The 26879-nt window shown below is 40.5% G+C and overlaps 1 protein-coding gene across 14 annotated transcripts in view; it reads left to right on the forward strand.

Annotated features, from left to right (window-relative positions):
• Positions 1-26879, forward strand: part of PTPRF (protein tyrosine phosphatase receptor type F) — a 382606-nt gene that overhangs the window by 179385 nt on the left and 176342 nt on the right. For all 14 annotated transcript variants that reach the window (XM_051624854.1, XM_051624859.1, XM_051624865.1 and 11 more), the window contains exons 4-5: positions 5449-5594; positions 8172-8313. In XM_051624854.1, coding sequence (XP_051480814.1) covers positions 5449-5594; positions 8172-8313 — 288 coding nt within the window. The remainder of the gene's footprint in view (positions 1-5448; positions 5595-8171; positions 8314-26879) is intronic.

Genomic DNA, 26879 nt, shown 5'->3' on the forward strand with positions numbered 1-26879 from the left:
AGCAAAATACAAGGATCTGTGCTAAATATACATGACCCAGCATCATTTTTCAAGGCTGTGGCTGTTATTCAAGTCAGGTAATGCAGATCATATGTTACCTCTCAAAGGCCATGGTTCACATAAAAGACACCTTTCGAAGTTAGAGGGAGGCTACACCTTTGTGCCTCAGACTTGAACAAAATCTGGCAAAAGAGACTTTTCTTTCTAGGAAAGTCCTTTGGGTTCAATGAGAAAGCTGCACAGCATAAAAATACCATATGTGATGAAATGACTCTGAACTCCTCTGGTAGAGAAAGGAAAACATGAAAAGAGAAGCGAAATGTTATGACTCTGCTACAAATGTTTGGCAGGGCAAAGTTTAAAACAGCTGCTGAGATGGTTTCTGATTTTAAACAATTGTTTCACAACAAGCAAATGGTCTAGAATAGCAGAGAACAACAGTGATTTCATATATAAAACATGTGTGAGAGAGACACATCTTCATGGTTGGCTGTCTCTCGCTCTGGGCTGCCCGCAGGAAGGCTGTGTTGGTGGCTCTCCAGTAGACCTGAGATTCTGCCTTTGAGGACAGCAGGTTCCCCTCCCAAACCCATCCCATTTGTTTTTGCTGGAAAGGGAAGACAACAGCCTTACTGATGAATGCATATGTAACTTGTCTGCTTGTACTTCTTTCTCTGTCCTCCTGTACCCATGTTCTTGTGGACCTCTTAAAATGTAATTCACAGGAACGTTTATTTGTAAAGCATCATACACTCTGCTCAGCCCAGGGCTCTGCATGAGTTGGCTGCTGTTTTCCTGCATAGTGAAGCAAACTCGTGTGTGCCTAAATCTTCACTAGCTTCTCTTCCACACCATGAGGCCCTCCTTGTGATTCACTTTATAGGATTAGCAAGAATCTGTACTTGTTCAGCAAGCGACTTTTTCAACACTATCAACTGTGAAGAGAGTCTTGTTCTTCTGAAATGCTTTTTTTTAAATAAGTTTCTCAATGGAGAGCATGTCTGAGCAAGTTATTTTTCACCCTCCAGCCAAAGAAGATGAAGCATGTTTTTTTCTGTTATAAGAAAGTACTCTTATTTTTTACAGTCTTCCTCCTCAGAACTGTGTTGTTCCCATAAATTTTATAGAATAATTTGGATTTGCTCAAAGACCAAACAGAAAATACAAGCCAAGAAGGTGAAAGTTTTTCCATTCTGCTGCCTGAAGCTTGGGAGTTAATAGCAGTGATTTCCACTCCTGGTATAATGGGAACGTGGTTATGAAGTGAAGATCAAGAATCAGTTTAAAGGGTAAGAGCTGAAGGTGCTGCAGGGATCTGACACTGAGAAGAGAGGCCAGGGAGACTGGTGGTGTTTGGACTTGGAGTTACCAAATGACAAATAGACCAGTCTGGAGTTGTTACACCCTGTGGTGGAGTAAGTGGAAGTGGGTGTGATGGGCACCCAGCCATCCAGCACCTCTACCTGCTGTCACCCAGAGACTTGCTTGGGAGGTTTTCTTTTGAGCTGATTGTTTCACAGATTTGTCTATCCAATCACTCTTTTTTCTTCTGTAAATTTTCAGTAAAAAAATCTTCAGCTTTCCCTGGTCCTTAGGTCATCAGGGAAAAGACAAGAGTTCCACTGCAAAAAACATTTCAGTTCCTTGTGTTTACTTGTAGTTTGTTTGAACAACAAACAGTTAACTTCAAGCCTGGCATCTGCGTAATAATTCTGGAGACTCTGGTAATTTTGAATTTAGCAGGGGAAAAAGAGAAGGACTAGCTTCCTGATTAAATATTGTTCTTTTCACTACATCCTTATTTTTTTTTCCTGGTTGTATTTCTAGGGCTACCCTAAGAAAGCAAACACTCAGAAAAGGTTAAATAAGTCTGCTTTGACCAACACTTGTCCCTAGTGGTTGTTACTACTGCCCTTTGGAGGTCCCATGGCAGCCTCCACCAGGCAGTAGAGTTATAGAGAAGTTGTTTGGAGGGGAGGTGTGAATGTAGTCTTGTCCACTTCACATGCATTTTCCACAGACACCAAGATTTTCATGGATGATCTGTTGCACTTTTGTTAGCTCTCACTGAGATAAGTTTTGGGATTTGCTGTAACAGGTACCAATCAATATAAAATATGTATGGCCATGTCTGACTGTTTTCCTGGGGACACAACTCAGGATTTTAAGTTTGCTTAATTAGTACTTTAATTCCATTTAAAAACTTCAGGGCATACAAACATTTAAAATGGCTTTGTAGAAATTCCTTCTCCCACACTGTGTGAGAATTTGCTTTATATACAGGTATACTTTTGTGACCAGTCTCGGTAGATTTAGATGGTTTCCAGAAATCAGTGTTACTCAATTAAATGTGCAGAGGAAAAAGATTCATTACAACAATGTAAATTCAAGATGAACAAGCCAGCAGGATTTTTAGATTGTAGTGCCTGTGAACATTCTGTTGCCTTTTGTTCTGGTTTTTAATAGTATTGATTTTTTTTTAATGTACAAAAGTAAAGTCCTCAGTGTACAAGCTGGGGAGTAGGTGTACAGTGAGAGATATAATTGCAGTGTATTCTTCAAGGACAAAAGTTTTTTGGCTTCTGTTATATTTGTCATTTGAAAAATTTACACTATTTTACTAAGATCACAGAGTAAATAACAGAAAATCAAAAGAACAAATCACCTGACGAAATGCAATACAAGACATCAGCTCAGCACACTGCATAGCAAAGCAGTCAATCACACTGCAATCACTAGCAACCTGAACACTGAATTAACATTTCACTGAGATAGATGAGAGGTGAATAAACAGAAAGATATGTAAATATAAACTAAGTAGAAATAGATATGATTATAGATGAGTAAATACGTGAAATCAGTCTCAGTTAAGCAAGCACACTTAATAATTGCTTGCTGTTCATGTCAGGACAATGTGCCAAAGACTGCAGACAGCAGCCGTCATGTCATAAAAGGCATTTACAGGGTTTTGAGCTATTTTCTTTGCACATTCCTCAGGGCTCCCTTCACCAGGGATGGCAAAATTCAGTACACCTGTGTTGGGTATATTTCTCTGGTCAGGTCTGTGATGTTCCTTCAGAAGGCTGTTGAGGACAGGGCATGTATATCCATGTCAGCCTGGGCAGTGTTGACTGTGGTGGATCTACTGTCTGCAGAAGCCTTTTGGAAATAAAGCCAAGCTGCAGCAGTAGTAAAGGTCCGGGCTTGCAGCTTGGTGTCTCAGCTGACAGACCTCCAGATCATCTGGGCTCGGGACTGGTGTGCCTCTGGTGCCTGTGGTCCACGTGGGCAGTTGGTGGGCTCCCTAGCACACAACCACAGTCCCACACTGAGCAACACTGATGTTGCAAGTTTTGAAGGAGTCCACTGTCCTGCTGCCTCAGGAGTGGCATGCCAGCAGTCTCTCTCTGCTAAATGTGTCCTCGGTTGTTGCTTCTCCCATGTGTTGCCAACTGGTCTGACCTTGTCCTTCACTCTGAAGCTGTGGTGAGTTGACCTGGGTGGGTTGCCAGATGCCCACCCAGCTGCAGGCTGCAGGGAAATGCCTGCTCCACCATGGACAAGAAGCCTCCTGGGCCCTCAGCAGTCTCCCTGGTCTGATCCACACATGTTGGAGTAAGGGCAGAGCTGGGTCTCTGGGCTTTGCTGAGATCAACTGGAGTATGTCACTTGGTTAAGCTGCTGTGCCTGTTGAGCAGTTAGCATGGGCTAAACCAGGAGATGACACTGGGATTAAGAAGGGTCCTGCAGTTTTAGCGATGTCTTCAGAGATGGCTGTTGAAGGGCGCAGTTGAGCTCCACAGCTTCAGGTGCCAGCTTGCGGCTGCTGAGGCAGGGGAGAGGAGCCATCTTCCAGGGTGTCTCCCGGCTCAGTCTGGTCCTGCCCTGAGCTCCTGTGCTCCTTACCCTGCTTGGAAAAGAAGAAATAAAGGTGACTTTCTGTCAGGTTAGGGCCTGAAGCTGTCCCATAGAGGCTCTGGTGATTCCTGAGCTGCTTGTAGGGGTGTGGGTGGCCTGGAGGCAGGGAGGGGAAGGCGAGTGGGACCAGGGGCAGCGTGAGGCCCTCTGCTCGCTTCAGTAGCTGCAGGTTGCCTGACAGGCTTAGCTGTAACTTGCAGCTGCACCCTTATCTTCTTAATCTCTTACACATTAGGAAAATGCATTTAAAGGTGGTCTTATTTTGGGGTCACTGAATCTGTATCCCTCCTAGATCGGGGAAATTCAGCCCTCAGTTCATCAAAAGCTTAGTGTTTAAACCACCTGGCTTACAGAAGTAATTCCCCTCTCCCTCAAAGACATACTTTTGGACGTGTCCAGAATATGAAGTTGCAGAACCAACACCTCTGCTGCAGACATTGGTTTGATGTCTTGGGGTTGAGCAGGTTTCTTCTTCCTCTTACTCCTTTTGACATCCCAGCAGCTCTCTGCCCTGTTTATAGGTTAGGCTCATCTTTGAGGTAATCGATCAGAATTGTATTTGAAACGTGGCCTTAGTGCAACGTGTGCACTGAATTACATCATGGATGGACTGTGTTAATTCCCTCTGCCAAGCTAGATGTTTTAGTGCTTTATAGGGGTACGAGATCATCAAACACTTCTCACTCAGACAAAGGAGTTTCAAAATGACTTTCAGATCACATATCGCAAAATTCTCATTTATAGTGAGCACAGAAGAAAAATCTAAACATTCAGCCAGGATGCCTAGTTTTATCCATCCAAGTCTGTCATATAAATCCAAAAGACACAACTGTATTTTCATGAAACTTCTTTTATCAATTATTAAAACATTACGTGATACATTTTTTGTTTCATTTTTGCTGAGTCTTTCAGGCCTGAATGTCACTTTGGTTTCCTTGATGATTTTAACTTCTAGTGATTAGTTTCTTACAAAGCACAGGCCAGCCTGTGCAGATTTCCAGATGTTTGTAGACTTTAAGATTTTTATGTTGATTCAAATCTAAAATGAAATTAAAGGTTATTTGTGTACTTAAAACTGCATCTGTTAATTTTGATTAATGTCTTAACAGCTTCCAAGAAAATTTATGTTAACGTATGGTACATTTTGTAGGTTTGGTGTGTCAGCTGTTCTGTAATTTCCAGCACTGTGACCATGTTATAAACCTGCAAAAATCCATTTTTAAAAAAATAAACCATAAATGGTTCCAAATTGTCATATACCTGAATGAATGCCCAGGGGGCCAGGGGAGCCCTCTATTGCCCTCATTTACAGACAAGCCAGATGGACTTTGTTCATTTCAGGGAAAAAAAAAGTACTCAAGCAGAAACTGTGCTTGTCATGTTACAGTCTGCACTGAAATGTGTGGCCAAGGCCATTCAACCTAGATTTGTTGTAGGAGCACTAATTATCTTATAATTTAGATTTACATGACACATTCCTTGCTTATCTAATGTTGTGTCCTCAAGGGGGTAATTTGGTTATTTTTCCAGGCAAGCCAACGTTTATGAAAGCTCCTGAAGATCAGATTGGGATTTCTGGAGGAGTGGCCTCTTTCGTGTGTCAGGCAACAGGAGAGCCCAAACCTCGTATCACATGGATGAAGAAGGGGAAGAAAGTCAGTTCTCAGCGGTTTGAGGTAATTACAGAAAATAAAAATTTGGTAATCAATCTAATGCTTGCAAGTCTTAATTACACAATAATCATCATTGCAACTCAGATATCTCTGCATCACTATAATATAGAATCTAGAGCCTTAGAGTAAAATAAGTGTCCAGGTGGTGTTCTTTGAACTTGATGCTGGAGGCACACACATAGGAGATTCTTCTTCAGAGGAGAGACTGGGGCATGTACCAAATTGGGTTGGATCTAGCAGCAATTTTCTGTTTTCATTGTGAAAATGTATATAAGGCACCTCTTTGGCCTGCTATAGCCAGTTAAATTCAAAAGTGAAATGCCAAAAAGCTATTGGAAGGCTTTCCAAGTGTCTGTCCCTCCCACACATGTGCTTTGAAGGTGAATGGTGAAGTTGTATTGAAGGTTAATTTGACTTCCCTGTGAACTAAAGTCTGAGAAATAGGAAGAGGGAAGAGCAGGTTTTAGAAATGCATTTTGAAAAAGGGTACAATTTGGTTGATATTTTAAATAGCAAATATGTTTTCACTGACTTTCTCTATTTTTTTTTTTTTTCCACTTTCCTTTTTTGGAGTTGGGTTCTTTTTTCCAAAACTGTCCTTGGAAATTTGACCCTTCTGCTGTTCTGCTGCCTTCCCTCTAATTCCCTGTCTTTGATGTTTTTGCTTCTCTGACTGGAGCACAAGATGACTTTGCTGCCTAGTGGATTGATTCAAGTAACCAGTTTTAATTGTGCTTTGCATGTGAGCACAAAACCTTGATTGAAGTAATCAATTTTAATCTTGTTTTACATTGTTATTTTTGTGTAATAAAGGTTACATTTTGTAGTATAGTAACCATTGAAACATTCTGATTTGTCAAGTAAATATAACCTTATGGTGAATTTGGTACTTATTGTGGTTGACCAGAGGGCTATGCTGTCATACAAGCAATTTTATACCTTTATTCATAGTAGAGGTATTTTTATTGTGTTAGAAAGCAGTGAATAATATCTTTCTTATTTTTCTAGCTAACTATTAATTTTACCTCATTACTAAACTAGTCTTTATTTGGTGGAAACCTGGAATTTAGTTGAAATTTAAGGAAAAAAAAGTGATGTACACATGCCAAGTTATTACACAAAAGAGGTATCCATCGTATCAGCACAAATGAACAGCATTTCTGGTCTTGGCGTCTGTCAAGTCCTTAGTAGTTGTAGCTTTCTTCCTCTCTCACAGAGTTTTTGTTCAAAGGATAGTAAGGGCAAAAGAGCTTTTCTGCTGTTTCATCTCTCAGCTTTTTAGTCCTTATCACAGAAGTGAATTAATCTCTGCATCTGACTTGATCTTGTTTTAAAATTTGACAGTAGCTCTATCCTGTGTAACGTACTGTGGTGATGTTCCCATTTCTGTCTTGTCTGCTGCTACCTGACCCCAAATTTGAGTTTTTTGGTAAGCTGTTTCTATTGCTTAGAATGGAAGGGCTATTCCTTCCAGCATAAGGAATAACAGATTTTTGGTGGTCTTGGTTGACTTTTGTTTTCTTCTTATTTCTCCTGTCCCTGCAGAGTCTTGTGGCACACATAATTTTTCTCATTCCTGTTTCTACTGATTTGGTCTTTGTGCTGTGAGAAGCACTCCTAAACAGGGCTCTTGAAAGGTGGGGTAGAGGTTTTGTGTGGGGTAATGCAGGTCCTAGGCTGATGTATATGTGTATGGAATGAAGTATAGCTTAGTCTCTTCATCTGCCCCTGCAGTTCCCAGGTCACAGGAGGGGGTCTTGTGCCTTTCCCTCATGCTGTCATCACCTGCAGTAGGCTTAATATTTCCAACTTTTGCTGTGCTCAGTAATAGGCGAAGGATGAGTTTGGCATTAGCAATGGCCTGAGGCTGTGCCTTCACATCCATGCTGTTAAGGAATAGCTTACACTGATCCAGCTGCAAACTAACAAATACCTCTTTCTTCTATGTATAAGTTAGAGTAATGCATGTTACAGCTTAGCAGGATGGATGGAAAGGCATTGATTTATTAAGGACTTAATTTATTGTACTGGGTAAGGAATCGTAATTACATCATTGTTGATTATGCCAGAGTTGCAAAGTTCCTGATGTTGAAGGACATTAAAAACCCTCACTTTCTGCTGGAGCTGGCATGCCCTGTAGGTGCTCGAGGTTTTGTTCCAGTTTTGTTACTATTTTACTGGTAGTCCCACAGGGTTATATCATTCTGCTCTTCCATCAAGGTGAAAGTTGGCACTGAATTGCTATCAGTGTGATTAGTAAAACCATTAGTGCAAATACGGCTCAGATGTTTTAAATCATCAGATCCACGTCTTTATTACCAGGTTGATAATTTGTCAACCTTAATTGATTCATAAAGAACCTCATTGGATCGTCATTTGTTCTGGCCTCCTCAGAGGACAAATATGTTCTTGTCTGAAATTTTTGCATCTCTGGACTTGGAACGCTTGACTAATTGCATGGAATTCTATTGCTTACAGGGCTCGTTTTGGTTTTTGGTTTTTAACCCTTGGAATATTTCGACTTTCAGTTTTTGTTGCAGAAAATTGCAGTAAAGAACTGCTTTATTTTCATTGTTAAAGGTTATTGAGTTTGATGATGGATCAGGATCAGTTCTGCGGATTCAGCCCCTGCGTGTTCATCGAGATGAAGCTATCTATGAGTGCACAGCAACCAACAGTGTTGGGGAGATAAACACGAGTGCCAAATTAACAGTGTTAGAAGGTAAGTGGGCAATTTTTTCATGCCTTAGGTTGTAGAAGACATGGCTTTGGTGCCTACATGCTGATGCGGTACTTTTAAATGGCATGAAGATACTCTAGCTTGGAAAACCTGTGTCCTTGCTCTATGGTTTACTAAAAGTTCTCCTAGTGATAAAACCTAGTATGTTTGAGACAATCATGAAAGTTTTGCAGATTCTGAACTTCCCTTAACGTGTTTTAGTTGTATTGTCTGGTTGAGGTGTGTCATTTCTAAGTTGGAGGGCTAACTAAAGAGACATTTGTATGTTTTTCTCACCTGTTTGCTTTCTTATAGTACCCATCTTCAGAGTATCTACAAATTGTATCTGGCAGTCAGAAATGTAATCTGTAGCTGCACCTTCTGGACTAAATCACCACAGTTCTTATGTAGATTTTCAGGTTGCTCTTCAGATTTTGAGTTCGATGTGGAAGTTAGGAGGTTTTATTTTTCACTGTAGTCAAAACTTGTCATTCTGTTTCTCCTGTTAAAGAATATTTTGATCCTTGTCTGCTATCTGAGCAGGTTTTATTTTGCTTGCTATGTTGTTCTTCTAAATGAAATGTTTTGTGGAAGAACAGTGTATTAGATATAGAAAGGCTTGTGATCAGTTGATGATAATGTTTTATATTAGATTGTCAGAATTATTGTTTACTTTTAAGGAAAGTGTAGGGTTTTTTTCAGCACATGAATGTGTTGTAGTATTTGTTTTTATCTAGGATTTTGTAAATGTATTGAGATTTGCAAATCCAGGGTATTTTGTCTGAGTGGATGTTTTGTACTTGCTTTCCTGAGACAAACACGAAAAGGCTTAGGCGAATCACTTGGAGTACATGGGTTGATGTAGAAACTTTCAAGCAATGAAAAAAATAGATTGGAAAGCTTTTAGTGTTAAATGATTCTGAACCAGTGGAGATTGGTTATCCCAGTGGTGAGTTACCTATTGTCCCTTGTTCTCCCATCCCCATTTATAGCATGGAGGTAATAATGTTTTCCTCTCTGCCCTGTGACAAAGAATACATTAAACAACTCTAATGTGTAATTGTGGTGATGTGAATCATAGAAATCAGTGCTTGATGTGACTGTGTATCTTGTTTCTGGAGGTGGGGCATCTTAAAGGATCTGCTTGCTCTTCAGTAGTAGTAGTAGTATTAAGAATAGGGTAAAAGGTGCTATAGACTTGAAACTTATTGGAGGAAAAAATCAGATCCTTTTAGTTACTACTTGCCTTTGCAGCCAGGTATGTGAGTGCAACAAGCTCAGTGGAGCTTTTTCAGCAGTTTACATGCACATCTGCATTTAAATGGTTCTTGCAGCTGGATTTTTGTGATACTAGATGCTTGAATACCCGACTGTTCCCAGCACATTGCTGTTCCCTTTGATTGCAGTTGCCTTTATGTATCTTAGATATGTATGCACATGCACACACACACGCTAGTAATTTATTTGCTCTGTGTTAAATGTTCAAAGGCTGGCAGAGACATGCATTGCATAAAGGAGCACAGCAGTATTCCTCAGTTATGTGGTGCTCCCACTGATACCCTGATGAGGTAAAACTTTCAGACCACCACATAAATAAGGAATGTTAGGGAATGCCAGAGACAGGAAAAGACACATGTGCACAATTTATAAGAGCCACAGAAGCAAAAGTGACTACCAGTCAGGCATGACTACCAGTTTTCTGGTTGGAAACTTCCTTGAGTTGGAAGTAACACTAATTTAACATGATCCAATGAAGTCCAAAATTATCTGCAGGCTGGAGCAGGGCTGTGTTTTCCTTTCTAAATGAAGAGTATCGACCCCTTGCTGGGCGCTATTGTAATGTAATGGGTAAAATTAGGAAACATTTTCTGTGTAACAGTTGATATGTGCTCATGCATAGAGAGTTGTGAGCTTGATTACAGAAGATTAAGAGCTACATATGCCTCTTAACTGACAAAGATGATCAGTTCTGTTATAACATATCTGTATTTTAGGCACTGGAATGGGCTGTCCAGGGAGGTGGTGGAGTCCTCATCCCTGGAGGTATTAAAAAAGCATGTAGATGTAGCACTTCAGGACATGCTGTAGTGGGCAAGTTGGGTGGTGGTGTGGTGGTGCTTGTGGATTTGGTTTTCTTGTTCTGTTTTGTTTTGTTTTCCTCCTGGGGGGATGGTTGAACTCAGTGATCTTAGAGGTCTTTTGCAACCATAACATTTCTGTGATCTGTATTTAAGAAAAAACTGTTTATATTTGTCTTTTCCGAGTTTTTCTATGCATTTTTTTCAGTCATGCTCTCTTAGTGTTTTGTGTTGCTTGCCTTAGATTATGCTGTTCCTGCATTTTGGGAGTGTGACTTTTTTTATTATCAGTATTCCTATGTTGGCTTATGTGTTGGCAAAGTAGGTATTGCAACTTAGTGCCCTGGTTGTGGTTGTGTTTACTCTCAGCGGCTTCCAAAATCCGGTGGTAAGAGCCCCGCCTCCCTGTAACGCCATTGCATTTAATGTGGAACCCTTGATACCTCAAGACTGTCAACTAGAATTGTATTTTTCCCTCTGCTTCTGGGGTTACAGTAATTTCTGTAATTGCTCTCAGGTGGCAATTTGAATGATGCAGACATTCTGTGCTTGCTTTCAGGAATTTGACTAATGCACTGGTCCCTGGTGCATGACAGAGCTCTATCACAGACATCCTCATGGTTACATGCTGCTAAATACACAGTACATATTGATTTTTACATTAAAAATCCTTTATAAGTTTTAATGCTTCTTCACAATTTGCTCTTTAGAACATAGGCCTTAACATTAAATCCAGAAGTCACAGCTGGGATTTAGCAAGCTGTTACTAGATGTCTTGGTAGCTAACTAATCTGGAGCTTTCTTTTATTTAGATTTCTATGATGTTTTAAAGATCAGAGGCAGATAATCCTTTCTAATTGCCAACTTATTCCATTCTGAATATTAAGAGAGAAGCAAGAGTCCAGTCTCCTGGAGGAATCAGGAATTCTCACATAAGTGAATGTCTTTTTAACAGTTGAGTTTTCCCTACTACCCTTTCGTTCTTGGCTCCCATGTCTCTCATTTTTCCCTTCTAACTGTAAATCCTGTTGTGACCAAACTAGGTATACTTAGTGTAACTAGAAATTATTTGTCCTGTTGGTAGTAGGAGAAATAGACATGCATATACTTTCTCTTTTCATTTCTCTTGGGTAGCTGATAAGCTGAATTATGTATGAGTCATATTGAACATTTCTATCTTTTTTCCAATTATGACCTGAAGCAGCACAGTAGTACGTTCCTGCCTGCCTGGCAGAGGAGGGAGGCAGTGCAAGGAGGGGAGAGCTAGAATCAATAAGCTGACACACATTCCCAAGAAAAGCCTTGGGGACAGTTAGTGGCACTAACAAATGAATAAATATATTATTCAGTGGTAATGTTGAGAATTACAGAGCTTTTTAAATAGAGAGATTATATTAAATGTGAGTAGGAAGGATGCCAGCGTGAAAGAATGTGGCAGTAGGCTGATTGCAGGAGTGTCTACATGGTGTCCTTCCAGAAGGCTCATTGTATGTTAAGCATTTTGGCTGCATTAGGAAAGGTGGCAATAACAGTGTTTGACCCTGTACATCAAAGTATACCATATGTCTGTGGTGTCCCAAAGTCCCCACCCAACAGGAAGACAGGGAAAAGTCTTGGAGGTACAGGGAGGAGTATATCTACTCTTTGGAAAAGGAGTAAGGCTTAGATACAAAGTGTACTGTCAGTCCCTTCTCTCAGGACTTTCCAACTTGGGCATTTGGTTATAGGTTTTGATTTCCAGAATTGGGACGCTGTTTAATTGTAACATGTCCTTTGCTGCTTTGCAGGCAGTCTCTTTTCACTCCCCTGTAACCCAGAGCATAATCATATCCAAGTGATGCTGAATATATTCAGAGTTTCATTTCCCTTTGTTTTTAAGTAGGTTAAATGGAAATGAAAATGCTAACTCCAATTTCCATTTCCAGCACAGATCTATGCAAATCCCCTGTGCCCCTACCCCAGACTCCTAATCAAGTGGCATGTGGTTACCTGCCTGGAGAGTGCTGCCAAGCTCCACAGGAGAGAGCAGCTCCTGGTGAAAAGGACAGATGAAAGAGCCAGGAAGGGGTTTACACACTGGATTTCACTCTCAATGTAACTTCGCAAGTTAAGTTTCACTGGCTGGATTCACACTGTCAGAAGTCAGGGAAGTTTTGGTGTGTTTCAGTGGAGCCCTAGAAAGTTTCTGAGCACAGCAGTTGTCCCGGGGTGGGAAGCACCTCCAGTTTATCGTAATTTGCTGTTTACTGAACCATGTCATGAGCTTAATTTCTTTCACCATCTGGCAGCTGCATTCCAGTTCCTGGGGTTACCCTGTTTGAAGTGCTGTAAATGATAAACATTTGACTGTTACAAATTATTTCTGCGGAGAGCTAGATCTCAGAAGGCCTGAAACAATATGCCCTTTTTGCAAACACTCTTCTAAAACTGATTTTGTCATTGGAATAGTAAACAGAACTTAGCTATGTTTAATCCTTATATATGTTTGGTTAGTTACAAAAGGATCAGTTGGATCATTGTACTTTGGCTCATGTTTGTCTTCATTGCTTTTGCATCTTTTTGCCAAGAAGAGTTTCTAGCAATGTGTTACAAAATTGAAACAATTACAGAAGGGAAATTCAATCCATTTGGATGTGCTCATTCTGATTGTGTAAATGAATTAAGGCTCCCCATACCCTCCTGGTATTGGTAGTATTCTCTTCATGTCTCTGGTCAGGAGAGGATGGGTCTTTACACGTTTCATTTTCATTAACTGTTCCAACTTCATTTGGTCTCTCCTTAGGAAGAGAAGCTGCTGTGATGGCAGAGATCTTACTCCTGTTCTCTGCTCTCTGCACAAGGAATCCAAGTGATGCTCTCTTTCTGCATGAGGCAGGCAGTTAATGGACCCCTGTAACTACTGCATTTCCTAGAGCTGCAGCACAGTGAGCCTCCATGTGCTTCACTGCTTAGGGAAATGTCTACAATACAGTGATGCACACAGAAATGAAAAAGCCTGAGTATGTTTGCATTGTGTTAGATCATGACATGTCCCATACTTGGTAAAAAGGGAAACATTAAGCCAATTACTCGTGGTGGGCTCATTGGGAAGGTTAGGTTGTCACCTAGTAGAATGTAAATCCCAGCTCATGTGGACTTATGTTATTAAGATATAAATGGAAAGAGTGTATTGTCCTGCTCAACAGCAGACCACCTGGTATTGGTCTGGAAAGTCAATTTAGGAGCCTTCTCATCCTATTAAGAACTCTAGTCATTTTTCAGGTACTTGAATAGCGGCTGGAAGAATCCTAAAAGTTCAAGGGGAAAGAAATGGTCTTTTTGTCCCATAGCACATAGAAGTTTGAGCAGGATTGGTGATCTGTTTCATTTGTTTCAAGAAAGTTTACAGAGACTGTCTTAAATTATCATGTCCCATGCTGTCAATACCTAAGCTGCCACAGTATCTGAAGAACTATTTCAGCTATTTACTTTATGGTATCTATAGAGCACCCATCATCTCAGTCCAGGTGTGAAACTCCTGGTTCTCTTTACTTACTTACTTTAAAAGATTGGATTAAATAAAAATGTTAGTCTTACTCTTACGGTTTATTTGTTAATATCTAACAAGAAAAACTTTCTTGGCTGCGAATGAGAGACAAAGTAGTAATTTTCTCAGCTGAAGAAAAGTTTTTAGTGTTGTTGCTCTCTTCCCCAAACAGGAGAGTCAGCAGATCTTTAGAATGTATCAGACTCAAATACCATAATTTCCATTTCTTATCTCTGTTTAAATGATTAACTAATGGCACATAACCATATCATGTATCTGTGATAGCAAGTTCCATCAGAAGACTGCCATGCACTAAGGTTAACTTCCAGGTTCATTCCACAAGTTTATGAAGCAAAAAATAAAACCTTTGAAAAGTTTTATATGAAATACCACATAGTTAATGCCAAGCTGAATCCTTTGGAGCTGTGCACTCCCATAAAACTTTGTGCCTGAGAAGGTACTGACCTCATAATCTTGAGAACATTTTTCTTTTTACAGCAAGTGGCTTTTTCTTAATATTGCCTCTCAAATGAGGTCCTATGAGATTACAGCTGTTTCGGGATAGGATGTCGTCACATTTTTATCAGCAAGCTAATGGCATCATTGATATTGCAACACCCAAAAGCAGCACCTGTGATGCGGAAAGGACTTCTCAGATAAGTGTCAAACATAGCAGAATTAAGTATATCCTAGAAAAGCTCTAACACAGGGTTCATATTGCCAAGTACTAGGTAGCTTGAAGTTCTGTGTGTGCAGTTGTAGTATTAAGTGTGCAATTATATGCTGGAAAAAAGACTTCTCAGAGCTCCTTGTCTCTCATAATTTTTTTGTTCCAAGTATATTAAGCAGTTTACAAGCACTGACTTTAGTTCTGGAAATCATGTTCAGTTAAGAATTTTTGCTCCCAGTAACAGCTGTCTCTTTCTACTTGCTCCATTCCTCAGATTCTTCGTGAAGATATTCAGAAACATGGATGCCCATTCCAAGCCTTGTGGCAACCTACTGGTAACTTCTGTTACAAAAATTGATAATTGAGCCCTGGGCATTATTTTGTCTCTTTTCCTGGGCTTAGGGTGTAGAGACAGGTTGCATTTCACTCTGCTATCTTACAGCTTCCTGGGAGTTCATCATGGAAAGTATGTCAGCCTGTTCTCCTACCACTGCTTGGGTGTCAAAGCACTCAGCCTATTCCAATAAGCAAATGAGGCACAAACAGGTTAGTTTAACCCTGGCAGAGATGCGCACATGCAGGCAGGTTCCCGTCTTGCTGGGGAGGAGTCCTTGTGGGTTGCCATCTCCCAGCTGAGTCCAGGGATGGCCAGATGACTGCTTCTGTGTCTGTGTTTCAGTTTGAAATCAGGTTGGATTAAATTGTCTGTGGTTTAAACTAATCTGTTTTGACTCTGTTGGAACAGATCATTGGTCCCAGCTGGGAGGCAGCAACCACCAGTGCTGCCTTTTGTGTCACTGCAGAAAGGCTGGTGTTCTCATGTGCCCTGACCCCTGTGGCCACAACCATGTCTGAAAGCTCAGACAGGGCTGGTATTTTGATGGTGTTGGTAGGCAGTAAAACAGGGTGGAAACCTTGGCTCAGGCCTAGGCTAGGAAGAGTAGTAGGCTAAAAAGGGCAGGAGAATAGAGCAACAAAGTGAGGGTTGCCAAGGAGGAAATGTGTCCCGTAAGATTTTTGGACTTGATGCTATAAAGGAAGAAAGGGCAAGAATAACAGGTGTAATGTAACAGATTACAAATCTTTGAGTGAATACATTTGTTGGGAAAATATGGGTGTGTAGGTTGAGATGCGTGGTAGCCAGTGTTCTAATATATGTCAGAAAGTTGCCTCCCCTTGCAGTAAAATTCCCACATTGTTTCTTAGGCAATCTGTGCATCTTCTTTTTGATTCTTCTGGTCTTAGTGATCCTATTCTGCACCAGTTCCTGTTTGATTTCAAGTACCTTTTTTAAACACAGCAAACTAAGGATGTCCACACAAGGAGCCTTGCACCTTCTTTTCAAAGCATTGATGGATCCATAGGATTTGGAAATACGCTGTCAGATCTATGCTAGGATCTTAGTTTCTTTTTCCGTTCAGTTGGTCACTTGCTAGCATAGCTTCTCTGTTTCTCTAATGAACCCACATTTGCCTTGTTTTCTCTTATTTCTAAGCAGTAAGTGCCAGGCTTATAGCAAAAAAGTCTTAGTATTTCTTCTGTTTGTTCCTATTACCTCTGTCACTTAAGGTGATTTGGCTCTTCTTGCTTGATTTGTTTGACTGTCCTACAGTGCTGTCAATTTAATACCTGCCTTTTTGGCAGAGGTAGTTAATGTATGTAGTCATTTCAAAACTGATATTTGAGGAATATGTTGATAGAGACCATTGTTGCACTGGTTGCACTATAAAAAAATAGTGAATAAGAGAGTGGAGTTGATTAGGTGTCAGTGAGCCCTGATTTGGCTTTAAAAACTTTTATCTGATAATAGCTGGGCTAAGGCTGGACCTGGTGATTCTCATATAATAAATTGAGTTTGGAGGACTGGCAGCTGGAAGAAAATACTGTTATTAATGAATTGTGTAAGCCTAAATCTAGAAGTCTTTCAGAGTAGGGGAGAAAAAAACCAAACCAACAAAAAACCAGACACGAAAACCCACAATTATAACTTAATGATTCTTATTGTAAAAGGCACTTTAATGGAAATGTATTTGGTGGATCTGAAATGGGGAAACAAGAAGTTAGTTCCTTTAGATAATGTAACTGGAAACCTTGTCAGAATCAAAAATCACATTTCTATTCAGATTTAACATCTACTGATGACCATCAGAAGCTAAAATAATAGATCTTTATCATCAGATATTTCAAAAGACCTTTTTATTGCTGGATCTCTTTCAAGATGCCTTGTTCTGAGGACATCTGTAGCAACCACTTACTGACAGATGTGCTCTCTGTAGCTTGTATGTCAGTCCTGCTGATATCTCCTGCTGACTAATAAAGTTAGTTGCTGGTATATATTTGCAGAGTCTTTGAAGTCTGTTAGGTTGCAGGATAGCCTTCTGAAAGAGTTGGTAGCTCATTGTTTGAATTATTGGAAATTAATGGGAAACACTGCTTAATAATGCCATACAGATTATCTGCTCTGGTTCCAAGGAAGAAGGGAAGGGCAAGAGCAAGATGTCCTGAAAAGCCTTTTCTGAGTCCTGAAACTACTTTGGTAAAATTATCTGCTATATGCGCTCGTAACAGAGAGACTCTTTGCTCAGAGCTTAGTGACCTGTTGTCATTCGTTGGTATGCCATGACTTACACAGGCTCTGAAGAAGACATAGCACCACAGTGATCTTCTATAACTTCTTCTGCAGAAGTGGGAGAATATATCCACTTAATAGAATTGGAGAGTAAGTTCTTAAATTGAAAATGGAGCATGGAGAGAAAAGAATGTGATAACCACGAGCATAGGGAATGTAGTGCTTACAGCTACAAAAGCAGAAGTCTCTGCATGCAAGAAAATTTTCTGTACAGTCATCTTGGGTGTATGTTCTGTGCTTTGTATCCTTCCTCTCAATAAAAATAAATATAAAAAACCATAGCCCAAATCAAATAATTCTTTGAGAAATCACAATTTTAAAATGAAAGCCAGAAAACTGTGAAACTGCAATATCAATGCATGCTGATAAATCTGCAGCAACAACAGCTGCTCAGAAAAGAGGATGTCCATGTAAGGAATAATGTGCTTCTTTCGTCACTTGCTGTACCTGTGGAAGAGAACATTTTACAAGTCTTTTAGCTTCCTCTCCTGCAAAAAAAAAAAAAGGAAAATCACATAATTGTTACTTTTTGGCCCTGTTCTGAGATGTTGACTGTACAAAACAAAGCAGGTTGTGCATTAAAGACCTGTAAAACTGATCATTCTGACACCTGGTTTCTGCATGTCATGCTTATTCGCAAGTCCCACATCTGGTTGTACTTACAGATCTCTTGTTCATCTTATACTGATTTTATGCAGTTTGGTGTTAGGAAGGCTCTACATTTGTGATGCTTAGTAAAAAGCAGTGCCCAGATAATGAGCAAAAGGAATAATTGGCTCTCATTTTGGATGCAAGGAAGTAATTATTGTGACCGTTCATTGTTAATCTGTTATTTGAGCTGTTAGTGACTAAAATATGTTTGATGTAAAGATAATCGAAAATGCATGCATTCCACTTGCTGTCTTAGAAGCCCAGAGAATATTTTAAAAGTATTAATTGTCTAGTAGTAAAACAACATCATCCCCATAGAGTTTTCTAATGGCTGTTAAATCTTGTAGATGTTTCAGTTGGATAACAAAGCAGTGACTCTGGCACCCTCACCTACTCAGGTTCTTTCTGCCCAGAGGTCCAGAATAGCTCTTTTAAGTCCTTTATTGTACAGAAGACCGGCGGGTGTGAGGTATAATAAGACCTGTCTTTTCAAGATCATTTAAGGCCTTGATATGAGGTAGGCTGGGTGATGCCATGGGAAAACACTGCAGTGTATTCATCCGTTGTGTTAATCCTGTGCTCTGTTCCTTCAATCCTTTTATCACAAGGGTCCAGCCTGGATGAAACCCTTCCAAGTTCCTGGTGTACGAGTTGAGTGGAGATGTCTAAATGGCAATCGGAGCTATAACTTTATCAGCTGTAGTATATGAATGTTCACTCTTGTGTTGCTGTTCCAAGCAGGGACTGGGAGGAATTCCACTGCAATAAGAGTGCCTGTCAGCACAGCATGCTGAATGCTTTAAATAAAGCTAGCTGCAGAAAGCACTACATGTAACAGAACTGGCATTATGACCTTTTAGCTACTTTGAGACCACTGGAAAGGCAATGGAAACATTAACCTGTTGGAGACCTTCAAAACTGCAAATCTTGCTTTCTGGTACTACAGCTCCAAAGTGGTGCTTTGTTTACAAGCAAGGCAATACTGGAATTTATTTTTCTATATCTCTTTGATTTAAACAATGCTACACTGGTCCCAGTGAGGACTAAGTCCTTGGAGAGAGAATAGAAATCTTAAACATATTGACGAAAAATGCATGAATTGCACGCAGGGTGGTGTTAGCAAACGCTGTAGCAGTGGAAGGTAGTCAACTGAGGAATGCATAGTCCAAGATGCATAGTCCAAGATGACAGGATTTCTGGTACAAAGAAGGGCACACAAAGAATGTCAGCAGAAGGGACAGAATGAGCCTTCTAAAGTGAGACTTTGCGTCCCAACAAAGGCCAGCAGTGTTACAATTCAAGGCACTGCCTTCCAGGTGTTGTTCCATGCCTAGTGTGCAATGACCAAGCTAGGCAAAGCAGACAGCTTGAAGTCCCTTGAAGCCTGTCTGGAAGGGAGATGAGAGCCCAGCTGAACCCCAGGCAAGTACCAATCCACTGAAAGTCTAAATATGGTAGAGATAAAATGGTTCACTTGAAAGAGTAAAGAGGAAAACAGGGAGTGCACTTGCTTGCATGGAACTTTCACTGGAAGAAGATTGGGTGTTGTCTTCTGTCTCCTGCTGAAAGGTTAATTTGGGCAGCTTTTTTTTCTGTAAAAATATCACTGACCTAGCTAGATCATACATGTAGGTGGGTCATCAGCAAAGCCACCCTGAAGTAGTTGAATGGGTTCAGGCGAGGGGGAAACTCAGTGTGTATTCCTTTCAAATAAAAACTTTGGTTGCTTGATTTGGATATGAATTCAACTCTTCAAAAAGTAGCATTGCAGAGAACCTTAGCTGATGCTTCGCCTCCAGGAATAATGTGGCCTCGCAGAAAAGATAGCAGTTGTTTTACCTAGAGGTGGTAGGCTTAATTAGAGTCCACCTGATTGGCATGTAGCACATGTCCTAACATTATAACTTCTGCCTGCCATGTGCTGCAAGTCCTGAGGAAGAAACTGCTGATCAGATGAGTAGTATCTAGACTTTAATTTACCAGACATTCATATAATCTTTATCTTTTGCAGTAGGATTTTCAAAGGGGGGGATGGAAACAGAATTCTGGAGGATTAATGTTTTACTAATTAGACACTAAGAATTGTAGAAGTGCTAAAAAATAATAAACACTTAGCTCTTGCCCCAGGCATGAATTTACTAGCATTAGTTTGTTGTTCAGTTTGGTTCATTGATCTTGTCACAACTGATGATTCATTAAGTTGTGACTACTGTAGAAATTACAATGCACAGATGTAGCTGTACTGCACATCTGTGTGTTCCTAATGTGTTAATGATTTTAAAATGCACTTTCTGTCTGGCCATCCACTGTGCTTCAAGTGCCAGCTGACATTTTGTATTACTGAGCCATTTATTGTGGTTGGCTTAGGGAAAGTCTTTTGGTTCTCCTTGTCCTTTTTTTAGTTACTTTTGTCCATATTTCAGGTAGCTGGGTTTGATTTTCCAGCAACCTTGGCCTTGCAGAATGTGGGTAGTGATGTCTGTCTCTTTCTGCAGGTTGCCATTTTTCAATGTCACGTGCGTTCTCCTGGTGTTTGCTTGCAGCAGATGGGGTTGTTTCCTGCACTGAGTCATGAGGAACATGTCAGACTCTAAAGGAGGATTTGCTGGCTCCTGACTTGCTCAAGATTCTGAATTTTAGTTTTTGAAGTTTGACTGAGGTGTTGTTGACTTGGTGCCTAGCTTAATGCGAGCAACTCAATTTATCTAAAGCTTCTCATCGTAACAGGCCCCAGAAAACCTCAAAAACTTTCAGTGTATTGACTTACAGGCTGATTGGCACCAGCAATTCAGTAATGTGTGGCAGCACTGTAAAACAACTTAATTGTTAAACCTACATCTGGCCTCTTCCCCTAATTCAAACCAGGATTCAGACTGGTCCTTATTAGAGACTTGTATTTGATCAAAGCAGAAATATGAGGCTTTGTCTGGAGCACCCTTTGCATTGATGAAGCAAGCTGTGCTCACTATTAAATCACAGTAAGGCTATGCTCATGTTGTATAGTTAATGCATTGCCTTCTGATTACGTTCTGTCTCTAATACCACTTCCTAGTGCAGACAAACCCATAAGATTCCTCCTGCTTCTGGCCTTCCCAGGTGTACCCAGGGAAGAGCAGACTGCATCCATTCAAGCACATACCTGCCAAAGCACCTGGCTCTGTATCCATTTCCAATTTGATTGTAGGCTCTGTGATAGGAGGGTCCATGTCTAGCATGGGTTGAAACTATATAATCTCAACTTTGATCCAAGTCATTTAGTTCTTTTTGAGTCTGCAAACCCTCTTTTCTTCCTTGTCTCTGAGATCCATTTTTCCACATAAGCTTCTGTAAATTTTCTTGAACAGGCTAAACAGTTTGAGCTTGGTAAGCGCCTGTTGTATGGCCTGTTTCTCTAGCCCCCCTGGATTGCTTTTGTAGCTTATCTTTAAATTCTCCATGCTACTTCCATGTTCCTTTGGAAACGCGTGCATTGCAATTCACACTGTTTTTTACTGCCTTCATAAGCAGCTGCAGTGATTCCAACCAAAGGTCATCATATCCCATTGCCTTTTCCGGGAGCCAGAGCTGGATGCCAGGAAGTGTATAAGGACAGAGCATGGTTATAGCAATGATTCCTCCAAATACATGCTTCTCTGGCCTCTACTGATGTGCTTCTCTGGCATTTTTAAGCTAGAGATAGTGGTTTCAGTCCAACTAATGAAAGAAGAATCCAGTTATTCTTTGAACTTCAACTTCCAGTGTTCAGAATATCCCATAGTAAGAAATTCCCTGTTAACTATGTGATCTGTGAAAAAAAATACCTGTTGATTGCTAGTATCATTTGATGTAGTCTTTGTATTAGGAGAAACAGTAGATTCTTATTATAAGGAACTCTGGATTTAATACCTCTTTATTGCACCTATTTCTGTGTGTTTCTTACTGACAAGTGCTGGTCTGTTTAGCTGTGGTCTAACATTCGTTGTTTGCAACAGCAAAATCATGCATCCTCATCCAGTGGAAACAGGGCTGGGCAGAACCCTGGCGTTGCTTTACCTTCTGTCACAGTACTGCATTAATATTGTGAGCCCTTTAAATTGCTGTCTTTCAGGACTGTCTCTCGTCTCGCAGGTTAAGCATGTATTTTTTGCTTGTTCCTGTGGCAATTGAGAACACATCTGGAAAACTCCAGAAACCTTGTTTGTCCAGGTGAGTCAGTGCACAGGGCCTGACTAGGTAAATGATGAAAGTTCAGGAAGGGCTTTGTGATGTGCAAAGGAGAGAACAGGCCTCAATGACTCAGAAGGGTTTCTTTCTAATTCCTTTAGTTCAGATTAGCTTGTACTCTTTTGTATTCAGGTATAATCTGTTGGACGTTGCCTCTAATTCTGCACAGTTTGTAGAAGTAGCTTGGCTTCATTATTTTTAATCCTTCTAAGATCTTTCATGTTTGTGAAGCAGGTCTGCAGTGGGGTGTGCTTTGCAGCTTGCCTCAGTAGTTACAATGACAGGAAAAAGCTCTAAGGCCTTTTTGTGCGACGGTGAAAGGCTGCACCCAGATCTTCGACCTATGTTTAAACCATCAATTTTGGCAGCAGAAGCGTGCACATCCCTCATCTCCAGACTTGTCTAAGGGCTTTTGCCCAGCAAGGGGAAATCTCAAAAGCTGTTGAGCTCTAAGGCGATTTTCCACTCCCTACAATGGCACCTTGGTAAAGTTCAGCCCTGGATCAGAGAATCTACCTTAATATTCAGGCTCCCCAGTTCAAGATTTTGAGTTATATGATACAAATGAAGGGCAGTAAGTAACAGTAACCCACCCAGACTTGACTGACGCCAGCTTCCCATTTTTTCTTGGAACATTTTGTCCTAACACAAGTGAGATGTTATTTGTCAGTGATGCAAGTCACAAGCAGTGCTGGAGTAAATTGAGAATTGAGTGGAGCTGAGCCAGACAGAGCTGTTTCTTTTGATCTTGAATCGCTCTTTTATAAAGAGAAAGGCAAGTGACCTTAGGGGTGTCCTGTCTAGTCCTGTGCTGCCATGTGGCCCCTTCATCTGACCAATGGCAAATACATAAAGGGTGTCCATAAAAAAAATAAAAAAGGTGTGGTTAACAAAATTGTCTGAAACATAAGTCACAAAACTTGACAGCACATCTTCTCCACCTTCCTAACAACTGTGTCGCTAATATTCATTGAAGCATAGAATTGAAATGCCTTCACTTATCACTTAACCTCTTCTTTTATGGTATCAATTTTTTTTAAAAATTGGAGCACTGTTGTCCTTTGGATCAGTGCTGCTATTCTAAGCCTGGCAAGTGTTATTTTTCTGTGGCTGAAAAAAGAATCTGCAGAATCCGTATATAACCTAGTGATTCATTATTTTATGCACTTTTCAGTTCATTGAGATGTGAAGTCCTGAATTTCATGGAAACTGGACCCCACTGCCAAATAACAAAGTTTGAACTTGTTCTCCTAGTGACATTAATTGCTAATTTACAGCTACTGTGGAAGAGCAGACAGAGAGGCACAGGCACAAGACTGACCAGCAGAAATTACCCAGACTCCATAATTACACAGTTAACAATTATTCTGTAGTGCTACTGTTAGCGTGACCCTTTCAGCCTTTTTAAGTTATTTAGCCATTTCTTCTAGTAGGCCATTCTGTCCTCACAACACTTTTGACAGATACTCATTAACGACTGTGACCTGTAGAGATGAGGCTTTGTAGTTACATACAAATTTCAGTAGAGTTATGGCTAAACCATTGGAAGTTTTGGTGGTGTGTTTCTCCCCACCACTAGTGTGTCTCCCAGGCTGTTTCTCAGTCCCAGGCAGGAAGGAGAAGTGAACATAGTTTCTAATCAAAATGCTACTGCCTTTCCAGTGAGTACCATTTAAGAGAGTAAATAGGCCAAAGTCCAAAGTTTGTTTAAAATAGAAGCACAACTCCTTCGGTTGATGGTGCTTATCTTCAGTCCACTGGTCAGCTGTCTTAGATGATAACCTTCTACTTCAACAAGAGAATTAATATTAGCCTTTTGGTTATTATTATATGACAATATTATTATAAAAGAAGTCTGCCTATGAGCTGCCAATGCTTTTCAGGGAAGTGGAGTGTAGTGCCATTTTTCAGGATGCGTTTGTTTGCATATTGTCATCTCATCTGCTCTGTGCAGCAGTACAGAGCTGCTCTCCCAACCGAGCTGTTGATTTTCAGAAATACATTTTGCAAGTGCCTTACCCATCTAACTTAGTTAAGTAAAGTGTAGAGCCCTGTCAGCTCTTGGGATTTTACAAATTGGGTAGATCAGAAATTACATTTGGCAAACTCTAATTTCTGCACAAAGCAGGTGCAGCAACTGTTTTTAATCTGTGGACTTCAAAGCTTCATTTCTTAGTGCTGAGTATTTCCACCAGCCAGAGCAGTGCTCCTTGCTGTAGCACCTAAATTACATTGTGTGGTGCTAGTTCTGCAACTGTCCCCAAGGTTTTCATGTAGGATTAATTCAGTAGTTTTTTTAACACCAGAAACATAATCTTCTACTCCGATCCTGAGAGTATGCTAAGTGGAAAAGTCCTGGATAAAAACTTGAGTCTTGCAGTGGCTTTCTTGTGGTAAAACTTGGTTTCCTGGATGGTAGCCGAGCAGGAATGTTCAGCTCCTAGGTAGGGCACAGCATGCTCACGGGCTGCTGTTGACTGAATCATTAGAGTAGTGAAGGTTCTGATTGCAGAGCCTTATAGAAGACCTCATGAAACAAGAGTGCCATGCAGATGCCCTGTACTGCAGTGAGCTCTGCCTTGTGTGTGAAAGTCCAGGTAGGAGAAAGGACAAACTTGTATCTATGGCATGAGATAATGCAGAGACAAAATGATTGCCAGGACTATCAGTGGTTACAACATAATCATTGCTTGGCTCCTGAGGAGATCAAACTGGAGAAGAAGGATTTGGAGGCCCTTCTCTTGCTGAATGGTCTCTAGAAGAGCCTCCCTCTGCCTGAGCCTGGGGCACTGCACAGGAAAAAATATGAAGGAGCTTATGTGAAAATATGACGTATGGGTGATGAAGCATTGCTGGTGCCTGGAGAGAGTCAGCACCTCAGTAGAACATCATATATCAGGGAGAAGTGTGAGTCTTTCAAACAGAAAAATAGTGCAGTCTTTTGTTCCAGAGAGCACAGAGTAATAGCTGGGCCGCCCTCACTGTATGGCCAGGCTTCAGCAGTCTAATATTGCATGTCTTCACAGCTCTGCCTGGTAAGGATATACTCTTATTCTTTTGTGCATTAGTACAACCCAAAGAGCATTTCCAAAGAGCTTCTGAAATCTTTTTAAGATACCTGCTTTTGACACTTCACAACATGCAGAATGTTAAATGCTGAAAGAAGCTTAAAGGAGAACAGAGCTTTATCACGTGAACATTCACTTTTTAAATAAAATAAAGTAATTACTGCTGGAAGAAAAGAGAGAAAAAAGGCAGCGATATTATCAGGAAAATTACTGGCACAGATTCACTAGTTAAAAGTAAGGAAGGTCCTGAAGTGTAATGGAGTGAATCACTTATGACCAGCTTTATGGTGGTGTAATCTGACATTTACTTTCAATGGTAAATACAGAAAATTATAGTGAAATGTTGAAAATGCGATGTGTCATAAAAGTTACAGCCTCCACATCAAGTTTATTATGCTTTGGGAGATACAAGGCCATGGTTGCTTCCTGGAATAGTTAAGTCATTTGAAATTTAGACACTGAAATGTAAACTAGTCATTTGCTACCTGTAGGTTTGAGATGGTCAGATATCAGCATAATTACGCAGCCAACCAGTTCTGCTTGAGTGCCCATTGCCTGCAGTTGGCTGCACATTGGTTGGTCATGAGCTGCAGGTTTCCACGGAAACTGCGTGTACCACTACCTGTGAATAATTGAGAATGGCAGCTGTAATAAGAGAATTTGGGGCGAATTGTGTAAATATTCGTAACTAGATTACCATGGTAAAATATTTTCACTCTAGATGAAGATTTAACTTCTAGGCTTAAATAGATTAAACTGAAGAGGTCCAGGAAAGAATCCATCCTCGTGAAATCTGGGGATGAGTGTTTTAAAACCCATTACAAATTCCCAGAATATTAGAGGAGGGTTTAGGAAAGTTGTATTCCCTGTGCTGTCTCAAGCATCTGATATCCTTTGTCTTTTTGTTCTTGGGAGTAATTGAAAGGCTAAAGCTCTGAATTCATAGCAGCTGTGTTGGCTGGGAAGTGACTACACAGACCCCACTGCTTGGGGCAGGTGCCTTGTTCTTGTCCTACTTGGAAAGACATGTGAGGATACACCAGAGATTTGGAATAAAATAGCCAGGTAGCAGCTGCCAACTCTCCCCATTTCTCCTCTTCAGCTTATGTATTTATTTTTTTAAAAGGTAGATGCAATAGCTTAATATTCAGAGCACTCTTATGCTCTGCAGTGTGATCTGCATAAACCAAAGGAGGGATGCTATGAGCTAGCTCTTTCTATAAAGAAATCTTTGTGTGTGATAGAGAGGAAGAGCCAGCTGGATGTAACAGGATTTGCCGTGATTGCTGCTCAGATGTTGTAGATGTGTATTTATGTTGCGTTGAAGTGACCTGAAGAATTCCCATCGCCTGTCTCTGGGCTTATTGTCCCTAGCACTGAGCTTGCAGAAGAAAAGTGTGCAGTCGTGCCAGCAGGAGATATGTGTGGTTTGTATTAGCCTAAGGTTAAATAGAAATGGTGACTTTCTTGTGTGCTCCAGCTAATGAAAAGGTTGGGCTAAGACATCATTGTTAATTTTATACAGAATTAACTTGTCTTTGAAACTTGTTTTGTTTTTTGCCAGCAACAGTTTCCCATCAGTGGTAAAGCACTAGAGTATGTCTATTTTTATGTGAGCCCAGAGCAAGCCAGGGAATTGGCATTACCTGGAAAAATGTCTTCATCTTGGAACCTTAAAAAGACAGTGCTAGGCTCTCAGTTATTCTCAATGCCTCTCAAACCACAGAAAGACCTGGGAAGTAGC

Source organism: Apus apus, chromosome 7 (genome assembly GCF_020740795.1).
Source record: "Apus apus isolate bApuApu2 chromosome 7, bApuApu2.pri.cur, whole genome shotgun sequence".
In the NCBI taxonomy this organism is placed as follows: Eukaryota; Metazoa; Chordata; class Aves; order Apodiformes; family Apodidae; genus Apus; species Apus apus.